At 42.6% G+C, this 17,533-nt stretch overlaps 1 protein-coding gene and 1 long non-coding RNA gene across 8 annotated transcripts in view; one reads left to right on the plus strand and one right to left on the minus strand.

Annotated features, from left to right (window-relative positions):
- Positions 1-13,219, plus strand: part of NR2C2 (nuclear receptor subfamily 2 group C member 2) — a 106,794-nt gene extending 93,575 nt beyond the window's left edge. For 6 of the 7 annotated variants that reach the window (XM_066245656.1, XM_066245658.1, XM_066245655.1 and 3 more), the window contains 6 exons: positions 217-394; positions 1,732-1,853; positions 2,622-2,761; positions 4,178-4,315; positions 5,616-5,721; positions 8,452-13,219. In XM_066245656.1, coding sequence (XP_066101753.1) covers positions 217-394; positions 1,732-1,853; positions 2,622-2,761; positions 4,178-4,315; positions 5,616-5,721; positions 8,452-8,626 — 859 coding nt within the window. In that variant the 3' untranslated portion in view covers positions 8,627-13,219. The remainder of the gene's footprint in view (positions 1-216; positions 395-1,731; positions 1,854-2,621; positions 2,762-4,177; positions 4,316-5,615; positions 5,722-8,451) is intronic. The other variant, XR_010727337.1, reaches the window with a different exon arrangement.
- Positions 13,220-16,024: 2,805 nt separating this feature from the next.
- LOC136314597 (uncharacterized) lies at positions 16,025-16,968 on the minus strand. Its single transcript, XR_010727338.1, has 2 exons — positions 16,615-16,968; positions 16,025-16,377 (listed from the first exon to the last, which is right to left on the minus strand). It is a non-coding gene; the product is annotated as an uncharacterized lncRNA (long non-coding RNA).
- Positions 16,969-17,533: the final 565 nt, after the last annotated feature.

A 17,533-nucleotide genomic window follows, 5' to 3' on the forward strand; every position in this document is an offset into this window, starting at 1 on the left:
TTAAAAATTTCATACAGAAATAGTAATATGTAGCTTAGTGCCCAAGGTGATCTATAGACAATACAAAGAAGCTTTCATTGTTGGCCCTTCTCTCAGCAGGTAGAACTTAATTATCTTTCCCCAGTGCATTGTTTTTTTAAATTATATCTAGCTAGAGTTCATGTCCCCTAAAAGCTGTGGATTTACAACACTTACTTGCTTCAATTTTGCTCACAGGGCATTTGATACCTTAGCTAAAGCACTTAATACCACAGACAGCTCCTCACCTCCAAGCCTGGCAGATGGGATAGACACTAGTGGAGGAGGAAGCATCCATGTCATCAGCAGAGACCAGTCCACCCCCATCATTGAAGTTGAAGGCCCCCTCCTTTCAGACACTCACGTCACATTTAAGGTGAGTGTATTAAACATAATCACATGCCCCCAGCCTGCTGACAGAGGGGCTCTATACCAAAGCTGATCTCAACTTAAAAGTCAATTTGAACCGAGCTCATTTTCTTATTGTGGCATCTGATCAGGTTATTGTATTCTAACCCTTTGAGTAGTGAGATTTTTTCATGTTCGCTGACCCCAGGAGTGAGGGGTTTTTTTTTTCAAAAAATGAAATTAGTTCCAGTTACAGTTTTATTAACTTAAAATCATGTTTGTTTGATAACCAATTTATGGAAACAAGAAGAACATACATTTGCCTTTTTTTAATGTTGCCTTACACATTTTTAAAATAAATTGATCGTACTCTGGATGGTCAGAAGGCCAAAGATGTACATGAACATTCGTACTACTCAAAGGGCTAGAACTGTATGCCCATTATGAAGCATTTTCACACATCTTTTGTTCATAGTGGTATTTGGCGCTAAAGGTAACCCTGACAGGCTGATGTGGCCTTCTGATGGTGACCTGGCTCCAGTATGGACTGAGGCAGGTCCCTTTGTCTGCCCACTGGTCCTGACCACTTGCCCTCTAGTACTGTAGAAGGTGACTTCAGGTATTCTTGAAGGGTACTGCGAGGTCCTCATAGGTCTTCCTCATACTCCCCTCCACTAGCCTCACTTCTAAGGACACTTCCAGCTTCCCTGAAGCCCTCTTAGTCTGTAGGGCTCCAGATTGAATCTTCCTGTTCTCCCAGCGTTCTTTACTAGAAAGATCTGTTTAGTCACTTAGGAAGATTGGGTCCTTGTCCAGAGGTACCGAGGACACAGATCACCAGTGGGATTCAAGCTTCAAAGGCATTAGAGCTCCGTCAGTGAAGCCCCTGAAACCCGGGCCTGACATTTTGCTGGTAGGATCTTCTCCTCCTACCATCTGGACTTCTGCTCACCTCTCACTCACTGTTGCCTTGAGGCCACCTTCCAAATGTCTACTAATCCGAGAAGTTGACCTCTTTCTCCCCAATTTGATTTAGACTTTAACCTGTGACTCAAAATGGAGTGCTTTGGTTGAGGCAAGAGTTGAAAAGAAGTCCTTGTATGGGTAAGCTGGGGGGATCCCCATCATTCCACATTCCGAGGACCATCAAACCCTAGTTCACTGGGCAAGAAACCATGGGGAGCTGATACCAGCACCTCCTGCAGAGGACACAGGCTTCCTAGAATCGGTCCGCATAGGACCCTCAACATCAGAGATAGTGGCTCTGGCTGCTGTGATGTTGAAATGCAACAGGAATTTGTACTAACAAACCAGGCTATACCCTGTCCTTCCATCACCTCCTGTGCTCTACCTTTTCTTCTCCAGCTAACGATGCCCAGCCCAATGCCAGAGTACCTCAACGTGCACTACATCTGTGAGTCTGCATCCCGCCTGCTCTTCCTCTCCATGCACTGGGCCAGGTCAATCCCAGCTTTTCAGGCACTTGGGTAAGTGGCATTCCCCTCTGTAGGAGTAGCCTGGAAGATCTCTGAGAACCCTTCCAGTTTGTTCCTATAACCTAATTTTCTTATTAGTCAGTGGACTAGTAGCAGAGAACCATGGTTGCCACTTCTGCAGTGTTCCTCAAATCTCTATCAAGCCTCCTCCATGTGCTAAGGACTTAGAGCTAAGAGCTGGGGATAGAGTGGAATAGAGGCAGGAGTCATCCTAAAATCTGGAGACACATAGGAGCATGCTGTATCTGGGGGGGTGTCTGAGATAAGGAAATACAGTTTTGCAGTGCACCAGCCATGTTATCCTAAGTATAAATTACCCAAGGCAGGGCTAAAAGCTGACTTGGATGCCCCTTCTTCCCAGCCCCTCCTCGGCAGGGTTTGTGACCCTCTGTTACCATGCGTAGGTGTGGGGTATGTCTCCTCTCTTCAGTCTACACTCAGCTTAGTCCTTTGATTGCTGCATCCTCTCATGACAGAGCCACGTCAGGACAGCTTCAGATTTAGATGGCTGTATTAAATGATGGTTCAGTCATACCTATTGAAGTTTTTCATTACTTAAGTTCAAAGAATCTTTTTTAAGAGAATAGTTTATCCTTAGAGGAACTTAGAGATCCTTAGACAGTAGTGTTCTTAGAGAATGATCCCGTATAAACCATAGACCCTCAGCACATACTTGGTGAATCCACTTGTTTGGGGCATGCTGGGGTTTGGAGAAGTGCCAACTTGCACCTGCACTCACCCTCACCTCTGTGTACCCAGGCAGGACTGCAACACCAGTCTGGTGCGGGCCTGCTGGAATGAGCTCTTCACCCTTGGCTTGGCCCAGTGTGCCCAGGTCATGAGTCTCTCCACTATCCTGGCAGCCATCGTCAACCACCTACAGAACAGCATCCAGGAAGGTAGGGCCGGGATGTGGGGGAGTATGTCTCTGTCTAGGCTGGCCTGTTGCAATTTGGCTAGTCTTAGTGTCCCACACCATCCATAGGCAGAAGGAGGTTGAACTTTCAAGTAATAGGACCTTCACCAGTCAGAACATTTACATTTCTACCTGATTGGCTTTTTTATATATAATGAATATGAAAGATAGGGGAGGGAGGATAATTGAAAAAAGTTGGCAACTTCCTGCTACACAGTCATGTAATGATGTGTTCAAAATAATCACAATTTATGTTTTTATCTTCATTAACATGTATAATAGCTCATAAATCCTCACAACTCTGTAAAGTAGACACTGTCATCTCAGTGTTACATATGGGGAAAATGAGGTTTGGGTAAGGTCCCTAGCTTGTCCCAAATGAAATAGCAAGAAGAAAAGCTGAGGCATCAACCTAGGTCGTGTAGACCCTCTGGTCTAGGACAGTTACCTCACCCAGCTCCTTGTGAACAATGACTCTCTTCTAAGATCTGTGACAGCCACCTAACATTTGGTTGTCAGATCCCAGTGTGTCAGGACAGCCAGTGCAGTCTCTCCACATGTTGTATGTCCTCAACACACTGAAGACATTGACTAAGTGGAGCATTTCCAGGGTTCAAGACTAACACTGACAGTCTAAACTTGCAGCTGAAGGGAAATTCAACTGTATTGTAATTGAGCAGCCCAGGTGTTGACATCAAGTACTGTCAGTTACCTCATCACACCTTTGTTTTTGTAGTTATTCCTTTGGAATAGTTATAAAAAAGGTAATTTTGTTTTTAAACCCTGAAACATTTTATTGAATTTAAGTTAGATTAGTTCACTAATGAGCTTTGAGTTTTATTTTTAACTGAGAATAATACTGATACCCCTCAGCAAAAGATTATCTTAAGGGTAAATTAGATAACATATAGTTATTTTGACAACTAAAATGCCAACATTTCAGGTTGGCAAATATTTATTACATGCCTGCAGAGACTTAGAAAACCTAACCATTAATAAGGATGCATGTAATGATCTTAAGCATGGAATAAAAGGAATTACCAATTATACTACAGACCAGACATGCTGCCCAGGGTGGAGAATCGCTGGTCCAGGGGTTTAGTATGGAGGCCGAGTATGTAACAGTGGAATTGGGGTACATGTTGTCGTATCCCGTTCAACTGGAAAATAAAGATCTTAACCACCTTAAGATAACTGGTTTTTCATTAAAACATGAAATTATTCTTTTTCCCTCCTCTCACCCAAGTACTAACCAGGCCTGACCCTGCTTAGCTTCCGAGATCAGACGAAATCGGGCACGTTCAGGGTGGTATGGCCATAGACTTTTTCCTCCCTCAAAGAAGCTTGCGTTACTGTTCTTATCAACCTTTCTTAGGGAATCTGTGATGTTGATTTCTAGATAAACTTTCTGGCGACCGGATAAAGCAAGTCATGGAGCACATCTGGAAACTTCAGGAGTTCTGTAACAGCATGGCGAAGCTGGATATAGACGGCTATGAGTATGCATACCTTAAAGCTATAGTTCTCTTTAGCCCCGGTAAGATATGCGATGGTGGCGCATGACTGTTTTCCACCTATGTCCACTGATGTTTGTCAGCATGAATATATTGTGAAGTCTGCGGTATACAGAGCCCTGCAACATTGTGACTTAATGTTCTCATAATAGGTGTGCTTTGCTAGCTTACATATATTCTTTTAAATTCTTGCCTGTACAGTCCCAAAGAAATGGCTTTATATTCTGAATAGACTTAATCCATATCCTAGTTAAACCACTGGCCAAACAGGACTATAGCATACAAAATAGTTTTTTTACCATTCTGTATCCTTTTTGTTTTGATTTTTGTTTTGCTCTTTGCCAATTTTCAGGTTATGTTAGCATATATAAAACATTACAGATCGAAACTGCACAAGTTTACCCATAGTCTCTGTGGAGGGCAGTAGCAGCAGCTGCTACAGGGCACACAAAAAGGTGTGGTCACAGCAGGTAAAGAAGAAACAGCAGGACTGGTGGTGGAAAGAGATGGCTGAGACGGCCTCACTCACTTCCCCTTAGCTGTTAGGCTGTTACCTCGGAGCCTCCTGGGAGGTCACTTGGGAGACTGTTGACCTTAGCATTGTGCTCAACAGCTGGGGTTCTACACAGCCTAACCTTTCCCTTCCTCCTCAACCCTCCTTACATAAACAACAAAATAACTAATAAAAATAGGGAAAATTATGTGATATCTAGAAAATAAATTTCTAATTTCATGTGATAGTTTTAAAATCAATGTGTTTTTTTAAAGAGTAATGGGAAGTGAATGTCCAGAACTAGCAGCTGGGGCACTTCCTGGCCTTGGCTTAGCACAGGAAAATCCAGAGTTCTAACCATAACTTTCAGACACGATCAGCCTTCATAGTTCAATCTGCTGTACTTGAGAAATGTGTCAGAAGTTTGGTTAAAAATAAGCACTAAGAAATCTGGGCCCTGGCCAGTGGTTCAGTGGATAGCGTCAGCCTGGTATAGACATCCCGGGTTTATTCCTCCGTCAGGAAAAGCGACCATCTGCTTCTCTTCCCCTTCCTCTCCTTCTTTCCCTCCCACAGCCAGTGGCTCAATTGATTCAAGCATGGCCCCAGGCGCTGAGGATAGCTCCAGTGGAGCCCTATCAGCCTCACGCACTAAAAATACTCGGTACTTGAGCATCGGTCCCAGATGGGGTTGCCGGGTAGATTCCGGTCAGGGCACAAGGAGGAGCCTGCCTCAATATCTCCCCTCCTCTCACCTTAAAAAATAAAAAATAAAAATCTGTGAGGTTTTCCAAACAGAGGGCAATTTGGGGGCACTTTTCTCTTTTTAGATCATCCAGGTTTGACCGGCACAAGCCAGATTGAAAAATTCCAAGAAAAGGCTCAGATGGAGTTGCAGGACTATGTTCAGAAAACCTACTCGGAAGACACCTACCGGTGAGATGCACAGGCACCCACTCTTGCTCGGGGCAGGGAGGAGTGTGATTGGATCTATAGTTGCAAATATAAATTGTTAGCCTTCCCATTTCTAGCAGCCTGGTAAAGCCTCCATTTGATGACGCTTTAATTCTTAAATTTTATAGGTGGTAATGAAGTACAGAAAGTGCCAGTGGGGAAGGGTCAGGAATATCAGGCCATCCCAGTGTTGCTGGGTAACGGTGGGCATAGAGACCTTGGGTTGCTCCTCTGTGATTTGTGGTTAGAGTCGATGCTGTCTGGTCTCCTCTGGGCCTAACATTATGCATGAGGCTTGAGTCCTCATGGAGACACCCTGGTCCAGAACCGCTGGAAGCTCTGCCCTTCTGGTTCGCATCCACTCAAGAGGCAATGCTAGAATACTTGACAGAAAAGTTTTCGTTGACAGAAACCAGATCTGACCCCTGTAAAGCAGTGAGTGGGTTGTATAAAATAGTCATTTTATCCTTAGATAAATTGACTTTAGAAAATTAATTTGTATTATTTGTAATGGTTGGGCAGCAGGCTTTCTCATGCAGACTTGAACAGGAAAGTTCTGAAATTGGGCAGAGTGCTTAGAAGGCTTTTCAGCTGAGGACTGGAGGAGCTCTTGCACTTCCAACCCACTGGAGGCTACATGAATTTCTGGGGCCCTATCAAGCAAATTATTTTCTTTTCCCTCCCCATCCTGTCTCCTTGAAATACATGCTAGAGTAAGGGAAGGTGCCTGGGCTCCACCTTCCCCAATTTGCATCTCAAGCCCAGGGGAACCATTTCTCTGGTGTGATTGGGGATGGGGGGTTGTGGCTTGCCCTGCTAGCAGAGAACCTACCTTTGCTTTAGGCACACCTCCATGGCTCACAGGCAGCTTTGCCAAAGCCGGATCCATTTTCTATTGAGATCACTAAATACCTCATCATGAATCTAGAATAAATTCTTTAGCTTCAATACATACAGATTGACTGTCAAGTAATGCACTCAACCTGGAACGCATCCATCCAACCAGGCAAGGCAAGCTATCCCCTGAAGAGGCCATGGGCCTACTCCTACATAGTGTCTATAGCCAGAAGAGGCTAAAAATATTCCTCTAAGGGCTGCTGGCAGAGCCACAGCATGCTACAATCACCTTGACAATAGCAACTCTTTTGTCTTTGAAAGTAGATATTCTGAAAAAAATCCTGAGTCACTCCTTGTCCAGTCAGGGACCCAGGGGGAGAAGGGAGCAAGCGAAGTGATTTGGGACCAAAAATGAGAGAAGGGAGTCTTTCTCATAGAATTCAGAAACTTACCCAAAGACAGTTCCCTTAGGAACAGCCCTAGAATGGTTTACATCCTGTTTATACATTCATCTTATTTTTACATTCTGCCTTTCCCATCCTTATGCTTTTTTTCATACTGTTTGTTCTTCCTGAAATACCCTTATTTCTCCCATTCTTTGCATCTCTGCTGATAGACATTTTAGCCAGCCTCTAAGGCCCAACTGAGATGTAGCATGCTCCAGGAAGTCCTTCTTGATTTGCCTTTGCTGGCTTCCTGACACCCTACAGCTGGTCAATCCCTCCAGGTCTGTGGTGGTAACCCCTTACACCTTTGTGCGCCCTGCAAGACTCAGTGGTTGGATGAATGGATGATGGTGAGGGAATGTTGCTTGCATAATACGGAGATAAATATATAATTTTTTTTAAACAACATACAATGTTCACTGTAGAAAAAGATTAGAACATTCTGGAAAGCAAAAAAATAATAATTTAACTGGAAATACCACTGTCTAGATACCTGTTAACATTTTATGTACTTCCAGAAGTTTTTCATGTATGTGTAATTAGCATCATAAAATACAATGTTTTATAACCATTTTAAAAAATAGTGAGTATACATATTACTCTTCTTCATTTTCTGTGGCAGTGGAGATACTGTAATTTAAGATTTCCTGCTGATGAGAACATAGGTTGTTTCCTGATAGGCCAGCACTGCCGTGCGTGTTCTCACACACTGCTGTGTGTACTGGCTGTAGAATGGCTTAGACAGTGTCCTGTGACCCTCCAGGAGAGGATCATGGTGTGCCCTCCCAACCCAGAGTTTCTTCAAAACAAAAATAATTTTACTGTTTTATTTTAAATTATAAAGCTAAATGAATACTGGAAGATAGGGCAGTGCAGAACAAGTTTTTATATGGAATATCACTTTAACTCCCAGTAGAGGCCAACCATTAGCATTCTAGTGCACAGCCTCCTGAATACTCTTTGCTCATGTGCACAGAAATAAATATGCACAAGTGCCATTGTGCTTGTTTGCTGTTTCACAACCTCCTTTCAAGTTTTTATTCAGCTACATGTCATGGATTTCTTTCCTTATTAATGAACATAGATCTTTATTGTCCTCTGCAATGAGTATATATTGGTCCCATTATATAAGACACCTGTCCTCTATTAATAGATTTCCACATTTTTTTTTTGGTTGGGTTGAGGAGAGCTGTTATAAACAATGAAGGAAATATATTTGTACATACATCTATCTTTGCACTCACTTTTACTTCTTTTTCTCATGATAAACTCCTACAAGAGAAACTGCTGAAACCAGAAAAACGAGAAGTGGATAGTGGATGGATCTGTTGTTTGGTTCAATACTGAGCAGTGCAGATAGAGCCCCTGGGAGCCTGTCCAGGACAAAGTCCTGGAATCCCCCGTTCTCTAATGACCCCCCCTCTTACAGATTGGCCCGGATTCTCGTCCGCCTGCCGGCACTCAGGCTGATGAGCTCCAACATAACAGAAGAACTTTTTTTTACTGGTCTCATTGGCAATGTTTCGATAGACAGCATAATCCCCTACATCCTCAAGATGGAGACGGCAGAGTACAATGGCCAGATCACCGGAGCCAGTCTATAGTGCGCCCCACACAGCTGCTGAGGAGCAAAGGGTCCTCCTGGGATGGCTCAGAGACACAGAAAATGAAGTAGTAGTATTTTGGTATGTGCAAATATTTCCAGTATGTTCATTACTTCCTACCTGGTTTCTTCTTATCTTTTAATCCCTGACAATAGCAACTAAAAGACTAGTAGGATCCTTTCCTGCCATAAGAAATGTTTTAATGCCTTTTGATGAAGCAGCAGGTTTTGGAACAATCTTTTAACTCAATTTGTATTTAGAAATTCTCAAAGGGCAAAAAACAAAGTTTTATAATGTCAAGAGACTAGTATTAAAACTAAAAGAACCTAAGAGAACAGTATGTGTGTATATATAGTAAAAATGTCCTTGGAATTAATAGCTACTAATTACCAGGGTAATAACATTAGCACTTTCTAAGCACTTCTTTTTGATGCAGAAAGTTAGCAACATCTTGTCTATGCGCAGGGCAAATGGAAAATTGTATACATCTTGCCAAAATGCTAATGATTTTTGTGAAAATGCAATAGGGTACAGGAGACAATCATTTACTTTTAAAAGAAGGCATCATTCCTAATTGTGTGCACACTTTGGTGGTATTGAACTAAATTCCTGTGAGCAAATGAAAATGTGCTTATCTGTATCATGCAGAAAGTGGGAGTGTGCTAGCACAATTGGTGGCGACCCAGCCAAAAGCTTCCTCAGTCAGAGCTGATGCTTGTCAGGTTCCCTGACCTCTGGTCCTGGTCTGTGAGAGGCATCTTCTGATGACTGATTCTCAGAATTGGATTGTGACCAAACATTAACTGCCAATTCCTGCAGCAATTGACACCATCCCCAAATTACCTCCACCATTATGGACAATGAAGCCTTCTGACCAAAAAGTGCAAGTTGGGCATTTTGAACCCTTAATAGTAGAATTTCTTGAATACAATCTGAGGGTGGCTGCAATTTTCAGATGGAGGGATGTAGCCTCCCTAGAAGTGTGAGGGTTCCCCTCTGGGATTCTATTCCAGATGCCCCTTGAAAAAGGCCTGTTTTCCTGCAGTTCAATAATACTATGGGGGTGGGGTATGTATACAGGATCTTGCTGCCTGGTTAGGGCAGTGGTGGTGAAGCTGAATGGAAGGGTGCTCTCTTGACCTTAAATATCAGGGTTTTTCAGAATGTCTCCAGACTCAGCATCTCTGCTGGCAAGTCTTTTAATGGTACTGGCCCACCGTGCACTTTGATTCCCCCAGGTGTGTGCCAGCAAACCCTGGAGCATTTAGATGACGGATGCAGAAGCAGGCTGCCTGCTCCTTATAAAATAACCCTTAATTCCCAAAGTTATCTTCTTTTTCATAACTTGTAGCAACCATCGTTTACAAGAACTGAATGTGGTTATAAGGAAGTTCTATCTAGAGAAGAGCACCCATAAATACCCATGGAAGTGAGCTGCAGCGAGCATTTCCTATTTGGGAAAGGTGTTGTGCCCAAGACTGAGACAGGTACTTTGCATTTTCTTTTTGTATAGCCCAGAATAAGAAACTACAATGTAAGGTTAAGTTTGCATCTCTTAAATCTTTTGATCAGATGATATCCAAAAAGGTCACAGTGCACTCCCTGCCTCCTGGGCACTCTGGGTCTGGTTCAGGCCCTCAGTCATGGTGGGCACTTCACAAGTTGTGTGTGGGTGTTGGTCAAGCCAGCCACTGGCTTACATCATAACGGGATGCTTTATTCTGAAGTGTTAGCAGCACTTTATGAAAGTCATTAGTGAGAATTAAGTGGGAGCAGTCTATCCAGTTCTAATTCCAGTTTGGATCTATCATTTATAGTTCATGCCTTGGAAGCAAATTTTGAAGAATAGTGAGGTGCCCATTATAAAATAATGGAAAGGATTTAATCTTCCTGGCTTAAATTTTTGGTTTTCTAACTATGAAATGATTTAAATTTCAAAATTAAAACAAAAACTGGCCAAGACAGTGGAATTAAGGCAGGTCTATATCATTTCTGCTTGTGAAAGGTTTTAGCAGAGGGTATTTTGAAGCATGTTCATGCATCTTACACAGCGAATTGTCTATTTTTCTTTTCTTTGATTTTTAAATGTAAGCATGTCTGTTGATCACAAAGTGGCTCCCTAGAAATATATTGTGTCTCATCTTTCAGATTTAAGTTCTCAGTGTTGGTGAAAAGGCCCACTGGTCAGCTCCCTCATTCCCAGGGGCAGGCCCTGGGAATCCTATGTCTACTAGACTTTTAGATTCTGGTCAGGTTAGCCAGGACCTAGGCTGCAGTCCTGATGAAGCCACTGCTTATATGTTGGGAAGAGAAGGTGATAGCTAGCAGGAAAGTGAACACTTGAATAGGGAAGTGCCACACTCCAGCAAGATAGCCCTGGAGAAAAGTCAGTTTAGCTTAGGAAGTTGCTGATTCTTACCCAGTCCTTTTTCCTTGAGTCCCTTCACTGGTGGTGGCTGATCCCAGTGGACCATTTGGAGGTTTGAGCACTCCTCATTAGTTTCCCAGATCCGTTTGGCCTTACTGTGAAGGTACCTGTACCTTAAAGATCCTGTCCATACTACCTGAATTCTCCCTGCCCCAGATCATTTCAAACATTTGACAGCAGGTCTATTCCATTTCTTGCCAATCTAGTTAAAACAAGTAAGCTCAAAGTCAAGATTTATTGAAAGGGATTCCAAGCAGATATTTGGGCTCAACTTTCATGAGGCTTTTAACCCAGGTTAGTAGTTTCAAACTCTAGATTTAGTGAAGTAGACCAGCCCTATACCTGAATCTGAGGGAAATAAAGCAGGAGTGGGATTCTTTGCCATGTAGCCTATTCACACGTATCCTACTGCTGGCCTAGCCAGTCATCCCTCAGTGAGAAGAGGTGCACTGGCTCAGGGGGCGGGGGGACAGGCAGACACTGTTGCTCTGTAATGAAATGGACTCTTTCTAGTGGTATCTATATGTTAGACAGGCATTGTTGAAATTTCTTTAGTTCATTACATATAACCATAAAATAGGACAGGAAGAGACTTAGATAAAAACCAAATTACTCATGCAAATTAATACTTTCCGAGTTATGCCTGGAAAGTATTTTTAAGGCAGTGTGTTACCACCCTTCTAATTTGAGATTTCTGTGTGTTTATTGGGGGTTATTTATTGTCTATCTTTGTGGGATTCTTTTCTTGTTTGGTTTTATATTTAAGTTCCTGTATAGTCCCTTGTAAGATGTGTTATATAATATCCCTTGAGGGATTTTCTAGCTTGTCAGTGTCAGTATTAAATGTGGACTCTGTTCTGAGGTAGTTGCCACCAGTCGTTGTGATAGCAATGGACATGTCAAACCTGGGCTGCCCAGCATGGTGGCAATGCGCTCTCTAGAGTGAGCTTCCTTAGTGGGTTTGCTTATTTGGGCAACAGCCATGTCAGGGAGCCAAGAATCAGGACTCTAGTTGTATGTAGTGCTTTTATTATAGGGAAAAAACATCATAATCCTTAGGGGGTAGTTCCATCAGAAGAGTCTCACTCTCTGCCTGACAAGCAGCCCTTGGCTATGGATCTAAGTTCTATGACCTGGTTAGATTATAGAGTCCAGAAGCACGTGGCAGTCCTTTCCACTGGAAAGGGCCAGATGTTCAGTGGGGCTATAAGTGACATTTCAATTCTTCTCTGAGTCCAAGTCATGACAAGAGTCATCTTCTGACACTCACCTTTATCTTGGGAGGTCAGTGCCCTTTAGATCCTGGTAGGGTTTGAGCAGGCAGGACAGATGACCCCGTGCTTTTGTCCCACTTCAATTTCCTAGATTGTGTGGTTCTTTGAAAATGTTTTAACTTTGATGTGAATTTGCAATCAAGAGAGTAGGTTTGGGGTCTCTTGTACACAGGGCTCTAGACCTCCCCGTGTGCCTCCCACCAGTGTGCACATCTGTGTGTCCAGCCCTGAGCTCCCCTCAGCACATTGTGCATGTACAGATTTATAGGTTTGTATGACTGAGTGAATGTACATGTGTTTATATCTTCTATATATGTACAGTGTATATAGTGTATGTGTACATAGATGTATATTATGTCTCCAGACATGTAGCCACATATCCAAACTCTCCTAATGTTTTAAAGAGATCTATGATAAGAGTTGCTAAAGTAAATAGATGTGGGTGTTCCACGGTCCCTCAGCAGGATGGATTTGCTGAGATTTTAACTCCATTTTCCTTTGGGTAAGTCTGGCTGGGAAAGGCCACTCTGTACCAGGGAAAGTTCCAGTCAGAAAAGGTCCTGACAGGATAACATTGCTGTTTTCTCTAGAGTCAGACAAGGACTAGGAAGCCGGAATACAGTTTATCCTAATGTCCAAAAACTAGGTGAGGATCTTTAACTGTTTGTCAACATACCTATTTATTGCCTAACTGGAAGGAACTTGGTAGCTCGAGCTGCTGGCCTTCCCAGAGACTGGCTGTCACATGGTCAGTTTCAGAACTGTGTTATGAGGCCTGGCTCCCTCCAATGTAGCAATTTCCCCACTTGTTCTAGACTCAGTCAGCAGACGGTGGGCACTGCCCTGTGACTAAATGTTAGTTCCCATCAATCCAACGCCAGTTCGGGGGGGGGGGGAAACCTACCAAGTATTTTTTAAAAATAAGCATAAATGTTATGGCTGACTTTATGGCATATAAGTTACAAATTTTAAATTACTCTCCAACTATAGCATGTGAATGAAATCCACTGCCTTTTCTAAATTATGATTTTAAATTTTCAGATAAAAATTGCTTTTTAACATGGACATGTATGCCCTTACAGCTACAGATGCCAAATTTTCCTTGTCCAGGTCTATTCTGGTGAATTTTCCCCCTAAATCGGGCTTTAAACTGAGACTCAGCAATCGGGAGCCAGGCCCCGCCCAGCAGTAGTTACTCATGGACCTGGTAAGCATAGGGGCCTAACCGGTGGGAAGGTTGAAAGCTGGCCTGCTGAAAGAAATCACTGCATTACAGCAAAAACATAATCCACGGGTTGCTTTTTTTTTTTAATAGCTGTTGAAATGTTTGAAAACACTTCATTGAGACCATAGTACTCAGTGCCTTTTGTGAGACTGAGCCATTCAGCCTCCAGCTTCCCCATCTGTGATGTAAAGAAGCTCCTGCTGTTTCACTGGCCTACCAGCAGTGATTGTCACCTTTCCCCTGTCCTTTCCTGTTGTGACAATCACTATTGAAGGTAGCTTTTCCAGTTCAAGTAATACAAATGGAAGCTTGATAGTCTCGAAATGAATATTTAAAAAATTTCCTTTGGGGCTACTTTTCTTAGCAGCAATCTAAAAATAAACAGAGCTTTAAAAAAGTATCTTGGGGTAGGGAATGTCAGATATTTTTAATGCCCAGCTATACTTTAAGAAGCCAACAATTTTGGTGTCTTAAAATGTATACATACAATATAGAAAAAAGTGCTCAGCAGCACTTATCAATTGACAGACTGTGATAAAGCTTAATATTTGAATAACATTTGGAAGTAGACTTTACATGAAAAATGGCTTTTCTTTAGGAAAGTATAATCAGTTGTCATGTTAACAACCAGAGCATTCATGGACTCAAATGCTGCTGCCACATACAACTCAAGTGCTGGAATATTTTTCTATATCCTCCCAATTATCTTGTATAAACCAGTGTTCAACTAGTTTTATAACTAAAAAACTGCACATTTTTCATAGTACAAACCATAGTTTTTACCTGTAGTTTGGACCTGTTAAAATGTAGCTAAGTATATTACCAGGCCTTTTAAAAGACATCTGTTAAAGGAAAATTTGGATGTTAGATTTTCTTGGGACCGTTTCTGTAACCTCTGCCCTTACCAATATAGAAAGTATTGTTTATGCCATTACATTTTAATTCCAGGTTTAAAACCTGTTGAAAGCTGTAGCTTAAAATCAGCTTTGTTTATGTGATGGCATTTAAAAAAATAGCATGTTCTTTTTAAACTGAATTTTATATCTAATCAATGTCTTCAGTCTTGAAGAAGAATTTGCATTGTTGTGTTTGTATATAGAGTATTGCAGTGCATGAATTAGCTTTATGCATTTTATTAAATGCTGTCTCAATGTGGCATTATTGTTGTGGCTTAATACTACTACCTAAATGAGGTTTATACTATTAAAAGTTAATTAAAGACTAACGTGCATCCTGCTCATCATTTTTCCTCATAATAGTAATAACAATAATGCCTGACCGCCAGAAGCCCCCAGAGCGCTCTCACCTAAACTCCAAGTAGATGGTGAGGAAGTGTCCTGAACTCAGAACCCTATACTTCACCTTAGACTCAGCCAGAGTAACTTAGCCCTTTCCATTTGATGAGCCACTGGACTGACTGACGTTTCTGGAGCAGGGCCTGGGCTGCCAGATCACTCAGATTGCCATTAGAGACATAGCCAGGCCTCAGACCAGACAGGACATATTCTTAAAGTTTCAGAAGTCATCTGCCCTCTAATTTTCAGATTAGGATTCTGAAGTACAAAGTCAAGATTTCTTAGCAGAACCCACTGGCAGCCAAATAACTTTAAATGGTTTGGCCAGGTAGTACTCAAAATGAAAAGAAATTTGGTCACTTCAGCAGAACAAGGTTGAAAATCATGTGACAAACATTGGTTATGCAAATAAAATTAAGAAACATTCTGTCAATCATAAAATCCTCATAACCCCTTAATAATTTCTTACCATTTCTGAAGCTTTTAAACCCATCTTTTGCCTGACCTATGGTGGCAAAGTGGATAAAGCAGCAACCCTGGAACACTGAGGTTGCCAGTTTGAAACCCTGGGCTTGCCTGGTCAGGGCATATATAGGAGTTGATACTTCCTGCTCCTCTCTGCCTTCTTTCTCTCTTCTCCCTCTCTCTAAAATGAATAAAGTCTTTAAAAATATTTTAAAAAAATAAGCCCATCTTTTGGCCCTGGCCAGTAGCTTGATGGATAGAGTGTTGGCCTGGCATATAGATGTCCTGGGTTTGATTTGTGGTCAGGACACACAGGAGAAGTAAGCATCTGCTTCTTCTCCCACCTCCCCCTTCTCTCTTCCTCTCCCACATCCAATGGCTCAGTTGGTTTGAGCATGGCTCCGGGTGCTGAGGATGGCTCCAAGGATAGCTTCCCTGGAGCATATTAGCCTTGGGCGCTAAAAATAGCTCTGTACCCAAGCATCATCCCCAGATAGGGTTGCCAGGTAGATCCTGGTCAGGCTCATGAGGGAGTGTGCCTCACTATCTCCCTGCCTCTCACTAAAAAAAAAACAAAAAACACAACCACATCTTTTATTATTATTAAAGTAGGAAATGAAAGACAAAGGTTTAAAAAGCTAGTGCCCCCTAGTAGTGTTTATTTCCATGAATCATTATCTGCTGCCTATGATGAAATAGTTCACACAAACATAACAGGAATGCCGGACATTTATTTCTTTAAAGAGGGGTCTACTAGCTGGGTTCAGGGCAATCTTAGCTACCTTTCTGTGCCTGTGGACCATGAAGGGAAGAAATACTTCACCAGCTATGAGAACAGACCAAAAGGAACAAACTGAAAACACCTGGTGGCCCAGTGGAAAGCCTAGTCAGCTGGTGTGAAGGCCATGCTACAGTAAGCCAGGTTGGAATGGTTAGAAACATTGCAGGAACTAAAACCAGCACCCACAGGAGGGATTAGAATGAAGGGTAGATTTTTCTAGCCACCCTTCAAAATGGTGATGGGAGAGAAGGCACAATGAACAAAACTGAAGCTTTCGCCTGACCTGTGGTGGTGCAGTGGATAAGGCATCAACCTAGAAATGCTGAGGTCGCCGGTTCGAAACCTTGGGCTTGCCTGGTCAAGGCACATATGGGAGTCGATGCTTCCAGCTCCTCCCCACCTTCTCTGTCTCTCTCTCCTCTCTGTCTCCCTGTCTCTCTCTCTCTCCCTTTCTCTCTCCTCTCTAAAATGAATAAATAAATAAATTTAAAAAAAAAAAAAACTGAAGCTTTCCAGTTACACATTAGACCCCTCATGCCCACCACACCTCCCAACCCCCAAAAGCTATCAACCTAAACACAGATCTGGTACATAATCACAGTAAACTATAATATAAGCATCAAATGTAAAAAGAACCAGATTTCTCAATTTAATGGGACAGTCTCCAAGTTTCAAACAAAACACATTCTGGTCTTACATCATTTTCCACAGCCAACTACCTCTTAGGGTAATGCCCTTATTCCCATTTTATAGAGTGTGTTAGGCCTTGACCAAGGCTCTATCAGAGAGGAACTCAGACCTTAAACCTGCTCTTCCAAGCCCACCTTGTTGCATTCCATTGGGCAAAATCTGCTGGTCTCTGTTTCCACTGCTCTTGTAAGTGACCCAGGAGGGCTGTGGTGTTTCCTAAGGGCTAAAACCAGCAGTGGCAGCAATATCTGTGACCTAAGGAGGAAAGAACTACTAGACAGACCCTCAGTAACATCTCACCCTCTTACAAACATTAAAAGGAGAACTGAGCAAGACGGTTAACTGAGACACAGCCTCTAGCACCAGTCCCTCAGGAAAGGGCCACAAAGTCTTTTTTTTTTTTTTTTTTTTTAACAGAGACAAAGAGAGGGACAGATAGACAGGAAGGGAGAGAGATGAGAAGTATCAATTTTTCGTTGCAGCTCCTTAGTTCATTGATTGCCTTCTCATATGTGCCTTGACTGGGGGGGGGGGGGGGGTAACTACAGCAGACCGACTGACTCCTTGCTCAAGCTGGGTGAGCCTTGCTCAAACCAGATGAGCCCATGCTCAAGCTGGCAACCTCAGGGCCTCAAACCTGCGTCCTCCACACCCCAGTCCGACACTGTATCCACTGCACCACTGCCTGGTCAGGCGTGGGCCACAAAGTCTTGCAGGCAGTTACTTCTTTCATCTTTCATGGTCTGTAA

The sequence above is a fragment of the Saccopteryx bilineata genome, chromosome 10, assembly GCF_036850765.1.
Source record: "Saccopteryx bilineata isolate mSacBil1 chromosome 10, mSacBil1_pri_phased_curated, whole genome shotgun sequence".
Classification (NCBI taxonomy): Eukaryota; Metazoa; Chordata; class Mammalia; order Chiroptera; family Emballonuridae; genus Saccopteryx; species Saccopteryx bilineata.